The sequence below is a fragment of the Nelumbo lutea genome, chromosome 2 (genome assembly GCF_056320005.1).
Source record: "Nelumbo lutea isolate HS-2025 chromosome 2, American lotus-T2T, whole genome shotgun sequence".
NCBI lineage: Eukaryota > Viridiplantae > Streptophyta > Magnoliopsida > Proteales > Nelumbonaceae > Nelumbo > Nelumbo lutea.
In genome coordinates, this window is record NC_142685.1 from 24,986,821 (window position 1) to 25,002,970 (window position 16,150).

At 34.0% G+C, this 16,150-nt stretch overlaps 1 protein-coding gene, 1 long non-coding RNA gene and 1 pseudogene across 4 annotated transcripts; 2 read left to right on the forward strand and 1 right to left on the reverse strand.

The window, feature by feature from the left end:
• Positions 1 to 3,779: 3,779 nt before the first annotated feature.
• LOC148869284 (uncharacterized) lies at positions 3,780 to 6,078 on the forward strand. Its single transcript, XR_016106827.1, has 3 exons — positions 3,780 to 4,000; positions 4,606 to 4,701; positions 5,965 to 6,078. It is a non-coding gene; the product is annotated as an uncharacterized LOC148869284 (long non-coding RNA).
• Positions 6,079 to 6,560: 482 nt separating this feature from the next.
• LOC148869285 (WAT1-related protein At3g56620-like) lies at positions 6,561 to 14,575 on the forward strand. Of its 3 annotated transcripts, XR_016107804.1 has the most exons (6): positions 6,561 to 6,945; positions 7,024 to 7,156; positions 9,900 to 9,999; positions 11,065 to 11,135; positions 11,217 to 11,302; positions 13,165 to 14,575. XR_016107804.1 is itself a non-coding variant. In XM_088972393.1 (5 exons), the coding sequence occupies exons 2-5, from the start codon at positions 7,044 to 7,046 to the stop codon at positions 13,279 to 13,281; spliced, it is 387 nt and encodes a 128-aa protein (XP_088828519.1). In that variant the 5' UTR covers positions 6,561 to 6,945; positions 7,024 to 7,043; the 3' UTR covers positions 13,282 to 14,575. The 3 variants fall into 3 exon arrangements, 2 of the variants coding, with proteins under 2 accessions (XP_088828519.1, XP_088828520.1); XM_088972393.1 differs by lacking the exon at positions 9,900 to 9,999; XM_088972394.1 differs by lacking the exon at positions 9,900 to 9,999 and having other exon boundaries at positions 6,581 to 6,842.
• LOC148869286 (uncharacterized) lies at positions 7,489 to 8,542 on the reverse strand (annotated as a pseudogene).
• Positions 14,576 to 16,150: the final 1,575 nt, after the last annotated feature.

Below are 16,150 nucleotides of genomic sequence, written 5' to 3' on the forward strand. Positions count from 1 at the left end.
TAATAGCGTGGCTATTTATTTTAATAAACATTTTGTATTTTATTTTTTTATCTCGAAAAATGAAAAAGTAAATGATAAATGTTTATTTAGTGTTATTTGAGGTAGGCGCTATTAAGTTTTACATAAGCTCAATAGCAAATAAACAGTTGGGTGTTGTGAAAAATATTAAAATAGTGTTTTTCCAACAGTTGGTTCTTATATAAACTAAGAAAACATTTATTTAATGAATGATCTTACCACATAGTGGTGTTTCATCCAATGCTTACATGGTGATGACCTGATACCATTTTTCAAATAAATAAGCACACAACCAAACACCATCAAAGAGAGACACCTAAGGTGTTTGCGTCATTTTAGTACATCTACTTCCCGATTTTAAATCTCCTTCTATTCCCACGGTTGGACAAGACTTCAGCTGTCCAATGTAATTAAATGATAACTGGATTTGTTTTAAAGTCCAACATATGGCTAGTTAACATTTCCAAGCTGCACTTTTCATGAGAAGAATAGTAAAGTAAAAATACAAATATAAGGTTTAAAGATACTGCATTTATAGATATAGAAATACTATTTCTCATCTCTTTTGCACCGAACGTATTTATATTCATACTCTTCCCAAAAGGAAACATTAGTTTTCTTACATTGAATAACACACTTTCTGCAAAGAAAAGTGATGTAGACGCATTCGGCTAGACCAATGGCGGGTTTACACACGCCTATCAGCGCATCTCAGGGCGGAAGTCAATCAAAGCAGAGGCAGAGCTGAGCTTGGCAGGCCTCGCGGGGCCAATCACGATGCACCCAGGGAGGAGCCCAGCGGGCCTCGTGGAACCGATCGTGCAATGTCACTTGACGGCCTTAGATGGACGTGCTCCCCGTGTACGGACTTTATTTCAACCGCTCGAACTTTGCCATGACCCAAGACTCTCAAAACTCCCTTTAGAGATCTCTTATCGTACTTTGTGGCCTCATTTGAGTCCTCGTACCTCAAGCCTCGACTACTTCGTACAGATATACTAATTTGACTGTCAGAGTCTCTGCCTCGGGTGCAACCTGGGTCTCTGATGTGCCCTCTCACTCACTATGCCCACCCTCGACCACTGTAGATAATAAGCTTTTGAGACCATTTTCCAACATTTATAACTTATTTTCTAAGGACAAAATTCATGAATTTATACTCCAAATATAGACTCCCCGTGACTATCTATAAGATAAAACCGAAATTAACAAATAAATATTATAAAACGGTTAATCATCATTATATGTGGAATTCTAGGTCCAGCCCATTTAGAATGCCAACTTTGTAAGACCATAACTTTTCACCTGATTTGAAATCAAAATCAGGTCAGAAATGCTACTGGAGGGCTAGTTTCTTATGGCCTAAAGTTGAATGATGTTATGCCTTTTACAATCTAAAATTTAACATAATTCATAATCTAAAACCCAAATGCTACAAGATTGGATTTGTTCTGATATTAATGGCATAAGGTTTTGATTAGAATTTCTTTGTCCGAAAGTAGCTGGAAAACAAACGTCTAGCAAAAAAAAACCCTAATTCTTGATTTAAATCTAACCCTAAAATGCAATAAAAGAAAAACTAAATGATTTAAAGAACAAAAATAACTTACCTAGAATGATTGCAGTAAAAATCCCAATCTAAATTAGCCTCTTTGAGTTTCCAATACTTGATTTCCTCTTTCTTCTAATAGAAAAGAGAAAAGAAAAGAGAAAAGGGGTTCTTAGGTTTCAAAGAAAAGGAAAAGGCCCCCTATGTTCAAGACTAAACATTTAGGTTTAATCTTACAAGAATAGCAGTGTCTAAGTTTCCTCCCTAGTTCCGGGTTTTTGCATCTCTTGTTCCTTTGATGTTTCTCTTATTCCCCTATTCAAGGTTTGATGAACACGATCAAGGATGCTTAGGACACTACAACCATACTACCAAATTCATCAGGTAAGGTTAAAAAGGCGGGTTCTCAGTTCTGGTTTTTTACGATGTCCATCTCTTTAACACAAGAAAAAAAAAATCTGGGTTTTAGTTTTTAGTTATAGAACTTGTGGGGTAATATTGGTATTATAAAAACATTTGGTGTAAGGTATTAATGGCTTTAAACAGTCCATTAACGGCGGTCTTATTATATATGTTATGTGGGGCCAATTAACAAGGTATGTATAAGTAGGTTTTGAAAGTTCATGATACATTAGGCCCCGGTTGTTCTTCGGTAAGTTATTTATCTGAGTAAGTGTAAAGGCAATGACCATTTTAACTATAAAAATCAATTATTAAAAGGGACATTTTTGTCGTATTCAAGTATTGGAAACTTCCTCCCAGGTGGGAAAATTATTTACCCACCTACGAGATGGGTATCACTTACACGGGGGTAAGTACTTACATCCAAGAAAATAAACTTTTTCTGGTCCCCACACAAATCTGATAAAAGAACATGGGTCTCTTGCCAAAAAAAAAAATACCCCCTTAAATATGATAATTTCCTAAATATACAGGATATTTATAAATAATTAACTGTATACAAGGTTTTGGATTGAACATATTTATATTTACAACACCCATGCATCTTGCCCAAAGCCCTTTTTCTAGGAATAAGGCTGGATGTGGATTTAAGGATTTTAAGATACAAAGATATGATAAATCAGACTTTTTTCTTTTTTTTTTTTCCTTTTTAATTCTTTTCAACAATAGAGGGGCAAAACAAAAATTACAATAACGGAAGAAGGCCTATTTATGTCAAGTGGGCCACTCAACAAAGTTTATTTAAACCACATGATATACTTAAGTAGTTTGTTGAAACTACAGGGTAAATAATTAACCCTATATAAAAGGACAAGTGGAGTAGTCAATCAAGGACGATCAAAAATCAAAAGTATATAGGCCAAAAAGCAATGCCTAACTGTAGGAACCAGTAATGGGTACAAATATAATTGGGTGACCTTTAATTCATTTGATATCACTTCGTAAAGTGATGAAATGCACCTTTTTCTAGTTCTTTCTTTCTTATTGAACAGATGGAATTGAAAATACAGCTTAGTAATTAAGATTGTTTGATACCACGATTTAACAAAAAGGATAAAAAAATAACAGAGACCTGAGATTCGAATGCTATTCTTCTTTTAAGGCTGTCCTTTTCCATGTAAAAGGGATGAAAAAAACAAATTAAGTTGTGGCTATAAGAAAAAGGTATAATAGAGACATCTGGTTCCGTGTAAAAGAAAAAGATAATAAAGGTTTTTCTTTTCTGTAGAAAAGGCAGAGGTATAATAGATTTTGTTTCCATGTAAAATGAATTAGTTACCTATTTTACAAGAATAAAAAAAAGCCCACACATATTTTATAAGAATAAAAAATGGCCCATTTATTCTATCGAGAAAAAGAAAAAAAGAAATGGCCCATTTGATTGGTATTTCACTGTTCTCTTTAATTGTTATAATTCAATTCCCATTATCCCTATGGAGCCCAACCAATCAACCATAGCCATAGTGCCTTTCTTATCCTTTTCAAAAGGGAGGGAAGGGGTCCATTTACAGTGAGAAGAGAGAAGAGATTTCCTAAAAGCAAAAGGCATGTGAATACTCTGAGATAATGGCATCCAGCTGCACATTTACATGTATAGGAGATATTCCTGATATGCGGCTGAATGGATGTTGTGCTTTTAGAATAATGGCATGGTTTTTGCAAAGCAATCCGGGGTTTGCAAAAAACACCCCATGTCAGTAGTCTAAATGCATGTAAGATTCATTGTAACGAACCCATGTACCTCTGAGAAATAGAAGAAAAGCAAGAGAGAATTGGAAACACAGAAGGTCTGAAGATGATGGAGAGATTGCAACCTTACTTTCTCAGCATATTTAACTGCTTTTGTGCTGCAGGGCTTAACATAGTCTCCAAAGTTTCTCTAAACAAAGGCATGACCCGATATGTCCTCGTCGTCTATGCTCATGTGCTTGGAATGCTAACAACAGCTTTTCTTGCACTTCTCTTTGAAAGGTCCCATTCCTCTTAATTTGTTTCTTCCCTCACAGCCAAATATGTAAGTTCACTAAGGCAGCAATTCTCTTAGTGCGTGAGGTGGAATCTGCTCCAAGCAAAAAGTTATATGAACACACTAAGAACACATCATCATCCAATCACACATCAGGAATATCTAGCTCCCATACATTTTTTGCTTTGAGAAGATCCCTATACTTTCTATACATGGGATAAGCCCCAAATTTTAACTTGATCCAAAATCGAAAATCATGGGTTTTCCCTTATGATTCCTTAGTTCTACTTAATTAATTATCCATGCCTATAATTGCAAGCATCTCTATACTATACCATGTTTGGTTTTCCAACACTATGTTTAGTTTATCAGAAAATTAGTGAGAAAAAGAAATTTTTGGAAAATTCTTCAAGGCATTTCATGAAGTTCATCAACAACTTTACCTTTCTCATTTGTTCATTTTCTCAGGAACCAAAAAAAAAGAAAAAATAATAATAATAATACAATCTTAAAGCAAAGTCTTGTTCATGTATATATCCTGAAGTAAAAACGTGTAATGAGAATGAGATAAACCCACCAAAGGTTGATTTAAGTTTGTTGTTTGTTGCAGGAAAAATCGACCTCACATCACGTTCCTTATATTGACCTATATCTTCTTCTTGGGACTTCTGGGGCAAGTATTTTGACAAGCAATATCTTCTTCTAGGTTAGTATTTTGATACTTGTTGGCTGTGCTGGGGGCTGTTTAACTGATAATCTCCACATCAGTCATACACACAAAGTGAGAGATTATTGTGGTTGTGGAACGTAGGGATCCCTAATTCTATACAAGGAGCTCAAGAGTTTCAAACCGAGGTTGACATGTCCAAATATAAGCTTGGAAACAAGCACCCAGAGCCTCCACCATGGACAGAAAACCAGCAGGAATCTTGAAGGGTACTAGTGGGGGCCGGGTTGAGGTGGAAGTTCACATCTGCAACCCACAGGCACCTTACATGCACATTTTGGGAATACCTCTCGTATTTGTCATTGGAAAGTGTTTCAATATACGGTTGGAATGTGTTGTGAGGTGCCCATAGGGTGCAGATGTGATCTCTTGAGGCGGAAGCAAGAAGATAGGAGAAAAGGGAGAGGAAGAGGCAGGGGTCTCCCGTTAGTTGGGGTGTCACTGGACTGGGTTGGATTGGACTCCGTCCTAATCAAAATCAATTTTAATGGGTTGGATGGACCAATAAAACATTGAATTGGACCAGTCCTGAATTGATGGTCTAAAATATTTATTGTTGAATTGGATTGGACTTGGTCCATCTATGATGGATTTATATTAGACTGGATCGGTTTGAACCAATGTCCAATCCACTAACAGAAGATAAAAGTATGGGTGTCAATGGATCAATTTTGATTTGAATCCAACCTAAATTAAAACCAATTTCGAACAGTCTTAGACATTTAATTGGACCAATCTAGAATGGTGCAAAATATTCATCGAAATCGTTTGGACATGGTCCATCTATAATGGGACTCATTGAAGAGGGTTAGTTTGGACCAATATATATCCGATCGATTGACAGCCTTACCCATTAGAAATTGTTAAATGACTCACGTGGTAAGTGGGCTTAACGTATAAAGCAAACGGAGGGTTGTAAACTTGTAATTGACCACACAGCCCCCATTACAGCTTTCTCCGTTTAGCTATTCTGACTTCCATTATTTTTAGTTAAACGCCTCTTAGCACAGCTATTAAGTGCAGCTAATCTGGACTAGCAACAATCACAGTTAATACTATCTACAAATGCATGTAAAATTTCTTTGGGAAGCCTATTAAATAATTGAATCAAGTGAACTCTGTCAATCTAAAGAAGAGTGGGTATAGTATCAAATTAGTTGAACTACGGGGCTCGTGGTATGTAGTGTGTTCATAGGCCGGGCTTAGTGGCCTAGTTTTAATGTTGATTATATTATGTTTCAGGCCCATACTTTCATCGATAACATTCTATGCTGGCCTAGAATATACTTCATCTACATTTGCATCTGCCATGGGAAATTTAGTTCCATCAATGACTCTCATTTTGGCGATTCTATGCAGGTAAAGTTCTATATTGTCTCATCAAGATGTTTTTTGGATTGTAGCAGAAATGGAAAATGATTTTTGGTTTTTTTTTTTTTCCTTTTATATTTTGCTCTTTTGGTTTGGAAAGTTGAGTCGCATGAGATTAAAAAAAAAAAAAAAACTTTTGTTGTGTTCTCTGTCTGCCTGGTGAATCCTAAAATCATTGGAAAATCCACTCAGATGGTGTTTTTATTAGAGCTGTCAATTGGTTGGGTCTGACTTCGGAAAGAATGGACCAGTCCAAAAAATCGGTTCTATCATATAGACCTATAAATGAACCAATTATTAATCGGAATAATCGGGTCTGACCCAATTAGACCTTGTTATACTTGACATCTATAATTTTAACAATTTCAAACTTCATTCTTAATAAAATGACAATAAATAGTAACTGTTTATATATTGATAGAACAAGTGTTTTAGATTAAGGGTCCGTTTGATTTGAGGGAATAGGAGTTGAAATCGAAATCGAAATGGCCCATTTCCATTCCAAATGCTTGTTGATCGGAATAGGAATCCCATTCCCATTTTAGGCGGAATGGGAATCCCTCGTGTAGGGAATGGCCATTCCCGACCCCTCCCCGAGAATGTGATTCCCATTCGAGTTTATGATTTTTATTTTTTTGCACAAAAATGCCCTCCTCATTTTCAACCCAGCGAAGATACGAAACAGAGATTGCGAGAACTCCAAGCCTTCTTCCATCGCCGAACAGAGATATGAACCAACCTCCGGCGAGGTAAGACCACTGCTGAACCGTTGTCCTCCTCCTCCTCCTCCTCTTCGTCCTCCTCCTTCTTCGAAATCAACCGCATGCTCTAATTGAACCAACCTCCGGCGAGGTAAGACCACTGATTGAATCTTCTTCTTCTTCCTCACCGGATACAATCTAAAATCGTTCCATCCTAAACCTCGTGCAGAGACTGCATCTAGAGCACCAATGGCTGCAATAGTTCAAAGGGAGGGAGAGAGAGAGAGAGAGAGAGAGAGATCAAAGCTCGTCTCAAATCTTCCCCTACAACATCCATCGATTCCAAGCCAATATTCTAACAGGTAAGTGCGTTCTACAATATTTCATCATTTTTTTGGTTACGTTTCTTCCATTTTATATTTACGACTCTCTATTTAAGTTGTTGTCTCGAACTGACTAGGGCCTGGGGGAGAGGGATGGAGCTGGTTCTGTCGAATCAGCTCGTAAACTACTAAACTGTCAACGCCTATCCAACCTCTTCATTTTTTCTTTCTAACTCCGATTAGGGACTCAATTTATGATTATTGTGATTGCTGACCTTCTGATATATATATATATTTTTTTCTTTCCCAGTTTTCTTTTCCTAATTTCAAATATGATGACATTAGTCCAGTTGATGGTTATTTCGTCTGAATTATCTGGCCAAGAACCGATCTGAACTCTCCGATAAGCAGGGAGTTTCTCTGTAGTAAGCAATATAAGAAATAGATAAATTATAAATTGTGATTAATAAAGAATGATAAAAAAATAATAATAAAAAGAAAAGGGAATACATTAGAAGAAAAAAATCTCTCTACAGATTAAAAGTGCTAGTTGTAATTAATTATTCCCCTCCTCCTTTCCATGAGCTTTCAACGATCCATGTGATCCCTTCATCTCACATGCATGCTCCCACCTCCTTTATTCGATAGACGAGAGAGGATGAGAATAGCTGCTTCAACCATGCATCAAAGTGGTATAATTTATCAAAAAAAAAAAAAAGTATCAAAGTGCTATATCTTTGGGAGCCTGTTAACCATGATTATTACTTGATATACTTGGTAATCAGTCAATGACAGAAGCATGGAAATGCAGTATTATGAAATACTATACCTTGGAACATCAGGTCTGTTAACCATACTTGTTGTGATGCCATGGACATGGGAATTGAGGATAACACGTTCTGGGTTGACTAGAGTTTGGAATGTACTGTTCTCACCTCCTAGGAGATCCTGAATTATAATCTCAATGATTCATTCGTTTTCTCTGCTCAATCCAGTGGTTTCAATATCAAAAACAAAAAATGTGACAAGTTGCTCTAGTACTTTGCTATCTGAAATCTTTTCTTGAATGTCACAGTATTGAGCTCTTTCAAATTCTATCAGCTTTGGCTTATTTATGTTTAACTTAGTTGTTGCTGTAACTTTTCTGTCCAACACTTTGTGCCTGATTTCATATAGTTTACTACTCTGGGTATTTTCACTTCCTACTTTTATATGTAACTGCTCCCATCTTCCCCTATATTGTTCCTTTGCAGAAGGTTCATGGGTGCTAGGTCCATGCACATAAAAACTACAACTGTTTTGGTACTTCTCTGACCAAAAACGGGCCAAGATCCTTGGTTGAAGGAAAGGATTTCCTTTCAATAAATATGAGACTCGGCACATAGGGTGTTGTGAAACTGAAAAACACATATAACCTTCTCTCATCTGGACTCAAATTAAAACAGAGTAAGCTTGCAACCAATGACACGTCCTGACTCACACAAGCACTTTATCTTGACCTGAAGAAGCAGATAGAAACCATTTTGGTCAGGTGCATTACAAGGAAATATATATTATGTGCATGTATAGCACAAACAGCAAATTTAGCTCCACCTCAAGAGAAAACAAACTTCACAATGAATTCAGAAAAGAAACATGAACTTCTGCATTAACTGTTCAAATGGGAATATCCATTAGGTTATCGTAACCATGACTTAAGAAGTCATAAGTTGGGCATAAAGCTGGTTATGAACCTTTAGAATAGCATATCTGCCAGATGTGTACAGGCACCTGCTTACTCATTTTACAGGAGCAACTAAGGTTGGTTTAGCATCCTTTGCCATTAGGTGGCAAACTAATCAATGGGTACTTATGCATCATATCTAATGTGAGAGCAAAATATCCCATTGTTGAATCCATGGGCTATATAATTATATTTTGAATCTTATCCAAAATTGAAACATACCAAGTTTGTGGCCTCAATTTTATATGTCAAAGCATGTTATTATGGTATAGGTAAGAAACCTTAGTCAATTTACTCTAATGAGTTCAAGACCACACAACCTGGGCAGGATCTAAGAGGTATATTTTTTATGGAAAGAGATAGTATTATATCGAAAGGAAGCAAATAAGAGATACACTCTAGGATTGAGCTGCCACTACAGTGAAAGGCTGTATGAAGGACTCAAGGTCAACTACATAAGCACTCTCAGGATGAGGCTATCCAATAATCCCCTTATACCTATGTTCCCATACAGAAAAGGCCATGTCTCACAACACCCCTGAACTCCAGCACAGATAAGCAGGAACATGTTGCAACTGCATTTCTCTTCACCTCATCTTTCTGAGAAGACTTATTGCTGAAGATCCCAGAGTTTCACTCCATCCAAATGATCATAGTATGGTTGCTGTCATGACTGCACATGCTCTTTACTTAAATAAGCTCTATAGCAATTACATCACTGTTACTGGAAAGCACTAGCTAGTGTTGATGCCTCTCAAGAAGTGACACCAAATTTTCCATGTTATGATCACCGAAGCAGCAACCTGTTTTTTGAATTTCCATTCTAATTCTGATTTTCTTGCAATTTCTGCAAAATTTCATGTATTTTCATGCATTTTTCTGCAATTTCTTGCAAAATTTTACATTTTTTTTTTTGCAATTTCTGCAAAATTTGAATATTTTCATACATTTTTCTAAATTTTCTGTAAAATTATTGTAACTTCTGCATTTTCCTGCAAATTTTCTGCAATTTCTGCACTTTTTTGGTATTTTCATGCATTTTCTGTTTTTTTTTATTAGGGGCAAAATTGGAAATCATGGATGATTCCGATTCCAGCCTCTCGATGAACCAAATAGCATCAATAGGAATCTGATTCCGATTCCTGTTTGAACCAAACAGGTAGGGGGAATAGACCATTCCGATTCCGATTCTGATCGTGAACCAAACAGACCCTAAAATTATCTTTTATCTATATATATATATATATATATATATATATATATATATATATATATATATCAGTAACTATATTATCAGTTTAGAACTGCAAAAACCAGTCCTACCCAATTTATTAATCAGGACACACCGTTATTGGCAGCTCTAGCTTTTTATTCTAAAGCTGCGTTTGCAAACGATGCAAATAAATGTGAGTGCAAATATGTAGAATGTAAAACGGTTCATATAAATTGCAAAGTTGGGTTAGCTTTGTGTTGACAAATTTACCTTCTTACCAAACAAATTCCAATAAAGCATATGCCTTTTTTTTTTTTTACCAAAAGCCTACTTGAATGCAAATTTACTTATTTTTTATTGATGTACTTTTACATCTTAGGCTATGTTTGGAAATGATGCAAATAAGTGTGAATGCAAATATGTAGAGTGTAAAATGGTCCATATAAATTGCAAAATTGGGTTAGTTTTGCATTGGCAAATTTACCTTCTTACCAAACAGACTTTTAGCTGTATTGGTTGCAAACACGAATTCCAATAAAGTATATGCTTTTTTATTAAAAGGCCACTTGAATGCAAATTTACTTCTTTTTTATTGATGTACTTTTACATCTTATTGTCAGTGTAAATATGCATTGCAAAACACAGGCAAAAGTGAACCAGAGTGCAAATTTACTCTGAACCGGGATTTACACTCCATTTGCATTTTTTCCAAACACAGCCTTATTATCAATGTAAATATGCATTGGAAAATGTATTTTCTGTCATTTATCAATGTATAAATGTAATGTTGCCTAACACCGGCAAAAGTGAATCAGAGTGCAAATTTACCCTGAACCGGGATTTACACTCCATTTGCATCGTTTCCAAATGCAGCCTAAGTTTCAAATCTATTACTTGAATGTGCAAATCTTTTATTGTTAATTTCAAATATTTGATCATTTATAAAAAAAATATTGTATTTAGTTTTCTTATAGACACTAACGTTAACAAATTTGGATTTTTTGAATTCAGAACGGAGAAATTAAATATTTTCAAATTTAGCAGCCAAGCAAAGATAGGTGGAACTCTTGTAACTTTTGCAGGTGCTACAGTCATGACTTTATACAAGGGTGTTGTTGTAATTTCACTTTTTTCGCCACATTTTACCAATTCTACCTAATCAGTGGCGTCATTAGAAAAGGATTGGATGAAAGGCTCCCTTCTACTTATTCTTTCCCGTTTTTCACAAGCAGCCTTCTATATATTGCAGGTAATTTCTAAACCCAAAGGAAAAAATATTTAGTATAAATATGTAACGATTAATCTAAATATATAACAATTTACAAATCATAACCACCTATTTTATGATGTTATTTTTTACAAACGATGCATATATTTAGGATACTATTCTTGAACATTTTCACATATTTTTATAATTATCAAATTTCTTTATAATTGTTTTATAATGTATTATGCAAATAGATACAATCATTAAAATTTTGATGAACATGATAGATGAGAAAGGATTAACCTGAATGCTGTGGCTGTTTAACTTGCTGTGGAATCAATTATAACCTCTCACGTCAGTGATGAAATTCGTGGGGCCCATAGTGAAAAGTTAAATGGTTATAGACCCATGTATTTTTTTACTGGTGTGGGGCATTATCGTTGGTTCCACAACCCACTAAACAGCCATTGTAGTCAGCTAATTTGAATTCATCATGATACAATGAAAATATAGCATAACTTTAAACACTTGCAAAGTGTGTCTTATATTAAATATAATAAAATGATTTAAAAACTATAACACTGCTTTTTTAAGTAAAATTTTTAAAACTTGTTGTGAATTTTAATCTTATTAGATATATTTTATTAAATATAGTTTATGATTTTCTCATTATTTAAACATTCTAGATCTACTCTTTCAATATATATATATATATATATATTAGATATAGGCTTGAATATAATAGTATTATGTGCATGGACATATTTTGAAATACCAAAAGTATAGGGGTGTCCATGAAAAATTAAAAAACTGAAAAACTGAACCGAACAGAGAAAACCGAACCAGAAAATGCGGTTAACTGAATCAATCGGTTCGGTATTTTTGAAAAATCGAAGGACCGGTTCGGTTTTCGGTTAACCTACAAAAAATCAGCAGTTAACCGAACCGATCGGTTATATTTATATGTATATTTTATATATATTTTTAATATATGTCACATATTTTCTATATATTATATATAAATATATATTCATTATATATAAATATATACATGTATTATATTTATAATAATCTATTTATAAATATATTATATATCATTTCTTATTTATAATATAATATTATACATATATTTATATAATATATTACAAATATAAAAAAATCCAAGAACCGAAAAGGTCAAAAACCAAAACCGACGGACCGGTTAACCGGTGGTACTATACCGGTTCAGTTTTGGTTTAGGGAAATGGAAAAACCGGTGGTACTGGTTCAATTTACAAAAACTGCCCATGGTTTGGTTAACCGAACCGGTGGACACCCCTACAAAAGTATGAAAACATTGTAGGTTCTAAATGTTGCGCCACCCTTTGTTTGAAAATTTTACATCCAACTTGCAAGACATAGTCATAGATCCTAAATTTGCAAAATTTAATAAAAAATATCAGGGCTCTCAATGGATTTTGGAACCCTAATTACTTTTGATTTGGATTTGAAGTTTCAATAATTAGATTAGATTCAGATTTAGTTGGATCGATAAGAATCCTACCCACAAAACACTATACCATGGCATTTGTCATTTAGATTTAGACTTCTCCAAATTATTTCTGAAAACAAAATTTACTATATCTTTAAAAGAAAATATTAAATACAACGCATTTTGGTGTGGAATGAAAAGTTAAATATTAATTTAATGACTAATAATCAATTTTGAGTATAATGGTTGATTGCATAATAGGTTAGTTTTATGAATTAATGATTTCTAATAGAAAGATAAATGTGTAGCACAAGAAATGGGATCATTAATAACCTATATTGAAAGAAATTTAGCAATATCATTGTTTATTATAAAATTGATTAATTTATTATTTTATTATGAAGGTTAATATTTTATTTAATTTAATTTACAGGCTGCAACAATTAAGAAATATGCAGCTCCAATCTTGCTTACATCAATGATATGCTTAATGGGAACAATACAAGCAGTAGTAGTAACAGTGATTTTAGATCGTAAAGCTTCATCATGAAGGTTGAGTTGGGATATTAAGTTGCTGGCCCCTATTTATTGTGTAAGATTCTTTTGCTTTATGTAGTTTTATTTTCAGTTTTCAATTTGTAGGTATGAATTAGAAAAGGATATACCTTGGCTGGCTTCTTGAAAGAAGTAAGTCTTAGAAGCACTTATTTGACCTCCTCCCCCCCCCCCCCCCCCTCCCAAAAGAAGTACTCTAATTCTCATTAGTCAAATAAAAAAAAAAAAGTAATTCTAGATATTCTTATATTTAAATTTCTTCTATTAAGAGTAGTGCTTTTGGTCAAGTTATAAGTTTTTAGATCATTTCATAGCACTTCAACCCACATTTTCTTGTCCACTTATTGCTTTTTTATGACCCTTTCCTTCACCAAACCAAACCAAACATTTTCTTGGCCATTTATTTAAATCTCCAAACCAAACATCTAGTCATTTTTCTCTTGTCCTCTTACAAATTGAAATTACACATGGAACTCTTTAATATATTTATTTCCAATTCTATCTTTTTTTGTCTTATCATCCTTTACAACAATATTCATTTTCTGAAAGTTTTTTCTTTTTTTAAATCGTGTGGATAAGGCTTTTAGGGTTTCAGTTTCTTTGAGATGGGAGTTTTGCTTGGTAAGTTAATCTCTGTTGGAGAATTCTACTCCTTCCTTATGTTTCTTGACTTTTTCTGCACCATTTGCAAAGTTCTTACAAGTTCTTTCTCCCAATGCTCAATATAACTTATATCTTGCTCAATAGTTTGAACTTTTTTGGGTGTTAGTTTTATTTCTTGCTATTTGTTCGTTTTGCTTTATAATGTGAGCATTTTTCAATGAATTTTTCCCTTTCATGCTTCAAGAAGAAAAAAGATGGTGAAATCTTTCCTTTTTAAAATAATGCTGTCACAATCATCTTCTAAATTTTTAATGTATATGTAAATTATTGGGATTGTGTATTATTTTTCAACAGTTGGATTGTGTTATAATCTAACAATGGGTGTGGTCTCTCCTTTAGGTTAATGTGGGTTTTACATATAAAAGGGTTCTTTTGTATGTAAGATTTAGATAGGGAAGTTTACTTTTTTTTCTTGTTTGAAGAGAGAGAGATAGAGAGAGGGGTTGAGAGAAGAAGTGATTTTCACGTAAGAGTTGATTGACTTTTTTTCTCTTATTTTGTTCTTTGAATTAAGGAAAGGGGAAATGGGTGTACAAGTGTTTAGGGTTGGTTAGGGTTGCAATCTACAAACTATCATGTACTATTTCTCATTTTCTTTTATAGTGAAGAACAACTTTTATCTCTCCCATGGTAGGTAGTAAAGTCTAACCATGTAAATTCTTTGTGTTCTTGTTGGTATTTATTTTTTCTTTTATCTTTGCTTTGATTTTTTTTTTTTTTATTTCCGTTTCTATTGGATTCCTTTGGTTTCTATTTTGTTTAAAGCACTTTGTGGTTTTCTCTTATGGGCGGTTGTTTTGAGAACAACAAAATGGTATCATAGCTCTTAGGCTGGTATTCACAAGATGTTTGTAAAATTGTTTAAGAGATAATGATAGCAAAAGTACAATTTCTTAAGTTCAAATTGAAAGGTTTGATGGCAAAGGCAGCTGCTTTACCTTATGGCAAAGGAGTTGAAGGACCATCTTGCTTTAACAAGGCTAAGTTGGGGCATTAAAGGGAAATTATGGAAAGCCAAAAGACAAAAGATTTTGGTTGGGAGGACATCGAGTCAAGATGTGTTAGTACAATCTTGTTTTTCTTTTCTAATAACATTATGCGCAATGTTATGGAGGAAGATTCTACACTAGAGTTGTGGTAAGTTTGAAAGTTTTTAATTGGTAAAAAGTCTTAACCACAGAGTTACATTTGAATGTCCAATGGAATGTGCAATTCTCCAAATGAGTGTGGTCCAACATAAGCAGTCTAATGATAAAAATAAACGATTAAGGCTATGCTTGGTGATTAAGTGGTTTGATAAATTGTTTATTGTAAGTGCTTATTTTAACACTCACTTAATGTTGTTTGGTAGCCCACTTGTTAAATCACTTATTAGATATTTTAAGCACTTATTGGGGTGAGAATGTTAGGTGAGATACCTTTTCCATAAGTGCTTATTTTAGCATAAATGATAGTTTTAACCCCCATTTTATCCACACATATAAACAATGATTTTCAATATTATATTATACACTTGAAGGATGTTTGCCACATCACCACGTCGTGACACATGGGAATCCATGTGGGTCCACACATAGTGTCACGTGGACAATGTGCAATAAAAATTATATATATAGTATCACAAGAAATCATATTAATAAAAAACAATCAACATTCGGATTAAGGAAAAAAATAAATTTGGGAAAACATCACCAAAGAACAATCACCAATTATTCATAACTTGGAATAAAAACACAAACTTGCAATAATATTTAAAACAAAATAATTAACATAACCAAACTAATTAACACAACATTATCATTTTTTTATCTCTGAAAAAAATGATTTTGAGTAAAGTATTGCACAGAAATAATAATAAATAAAAAATGGAGGAGTATGATCAACCTGATATCGCTGGCAATTGTATGGGAAATAATAACACCAAAAGGGTTTTGTGCGTTAAATACCTCAAAAAAAAAAAAAACAAAAATATTCATGAAAACATGAAAAAAATGGTCCCAAAAGTGAAACTAGCCTGACTGCTGGTGAGTTTTTATGTTGTTCGGTGATTGTCGGCCCCTCCCAGTAGAGGGGTCGCCGTTGGTGTTCTCGAGTCTATTTGAATGAGGAATAAGAGGGTTTTTCTAACGTGCGGGGTATTTTGGGGATTTAAAAAATTAAACCATCCCAAAAATTTCGAACATGCACTTATTTAATAAGTA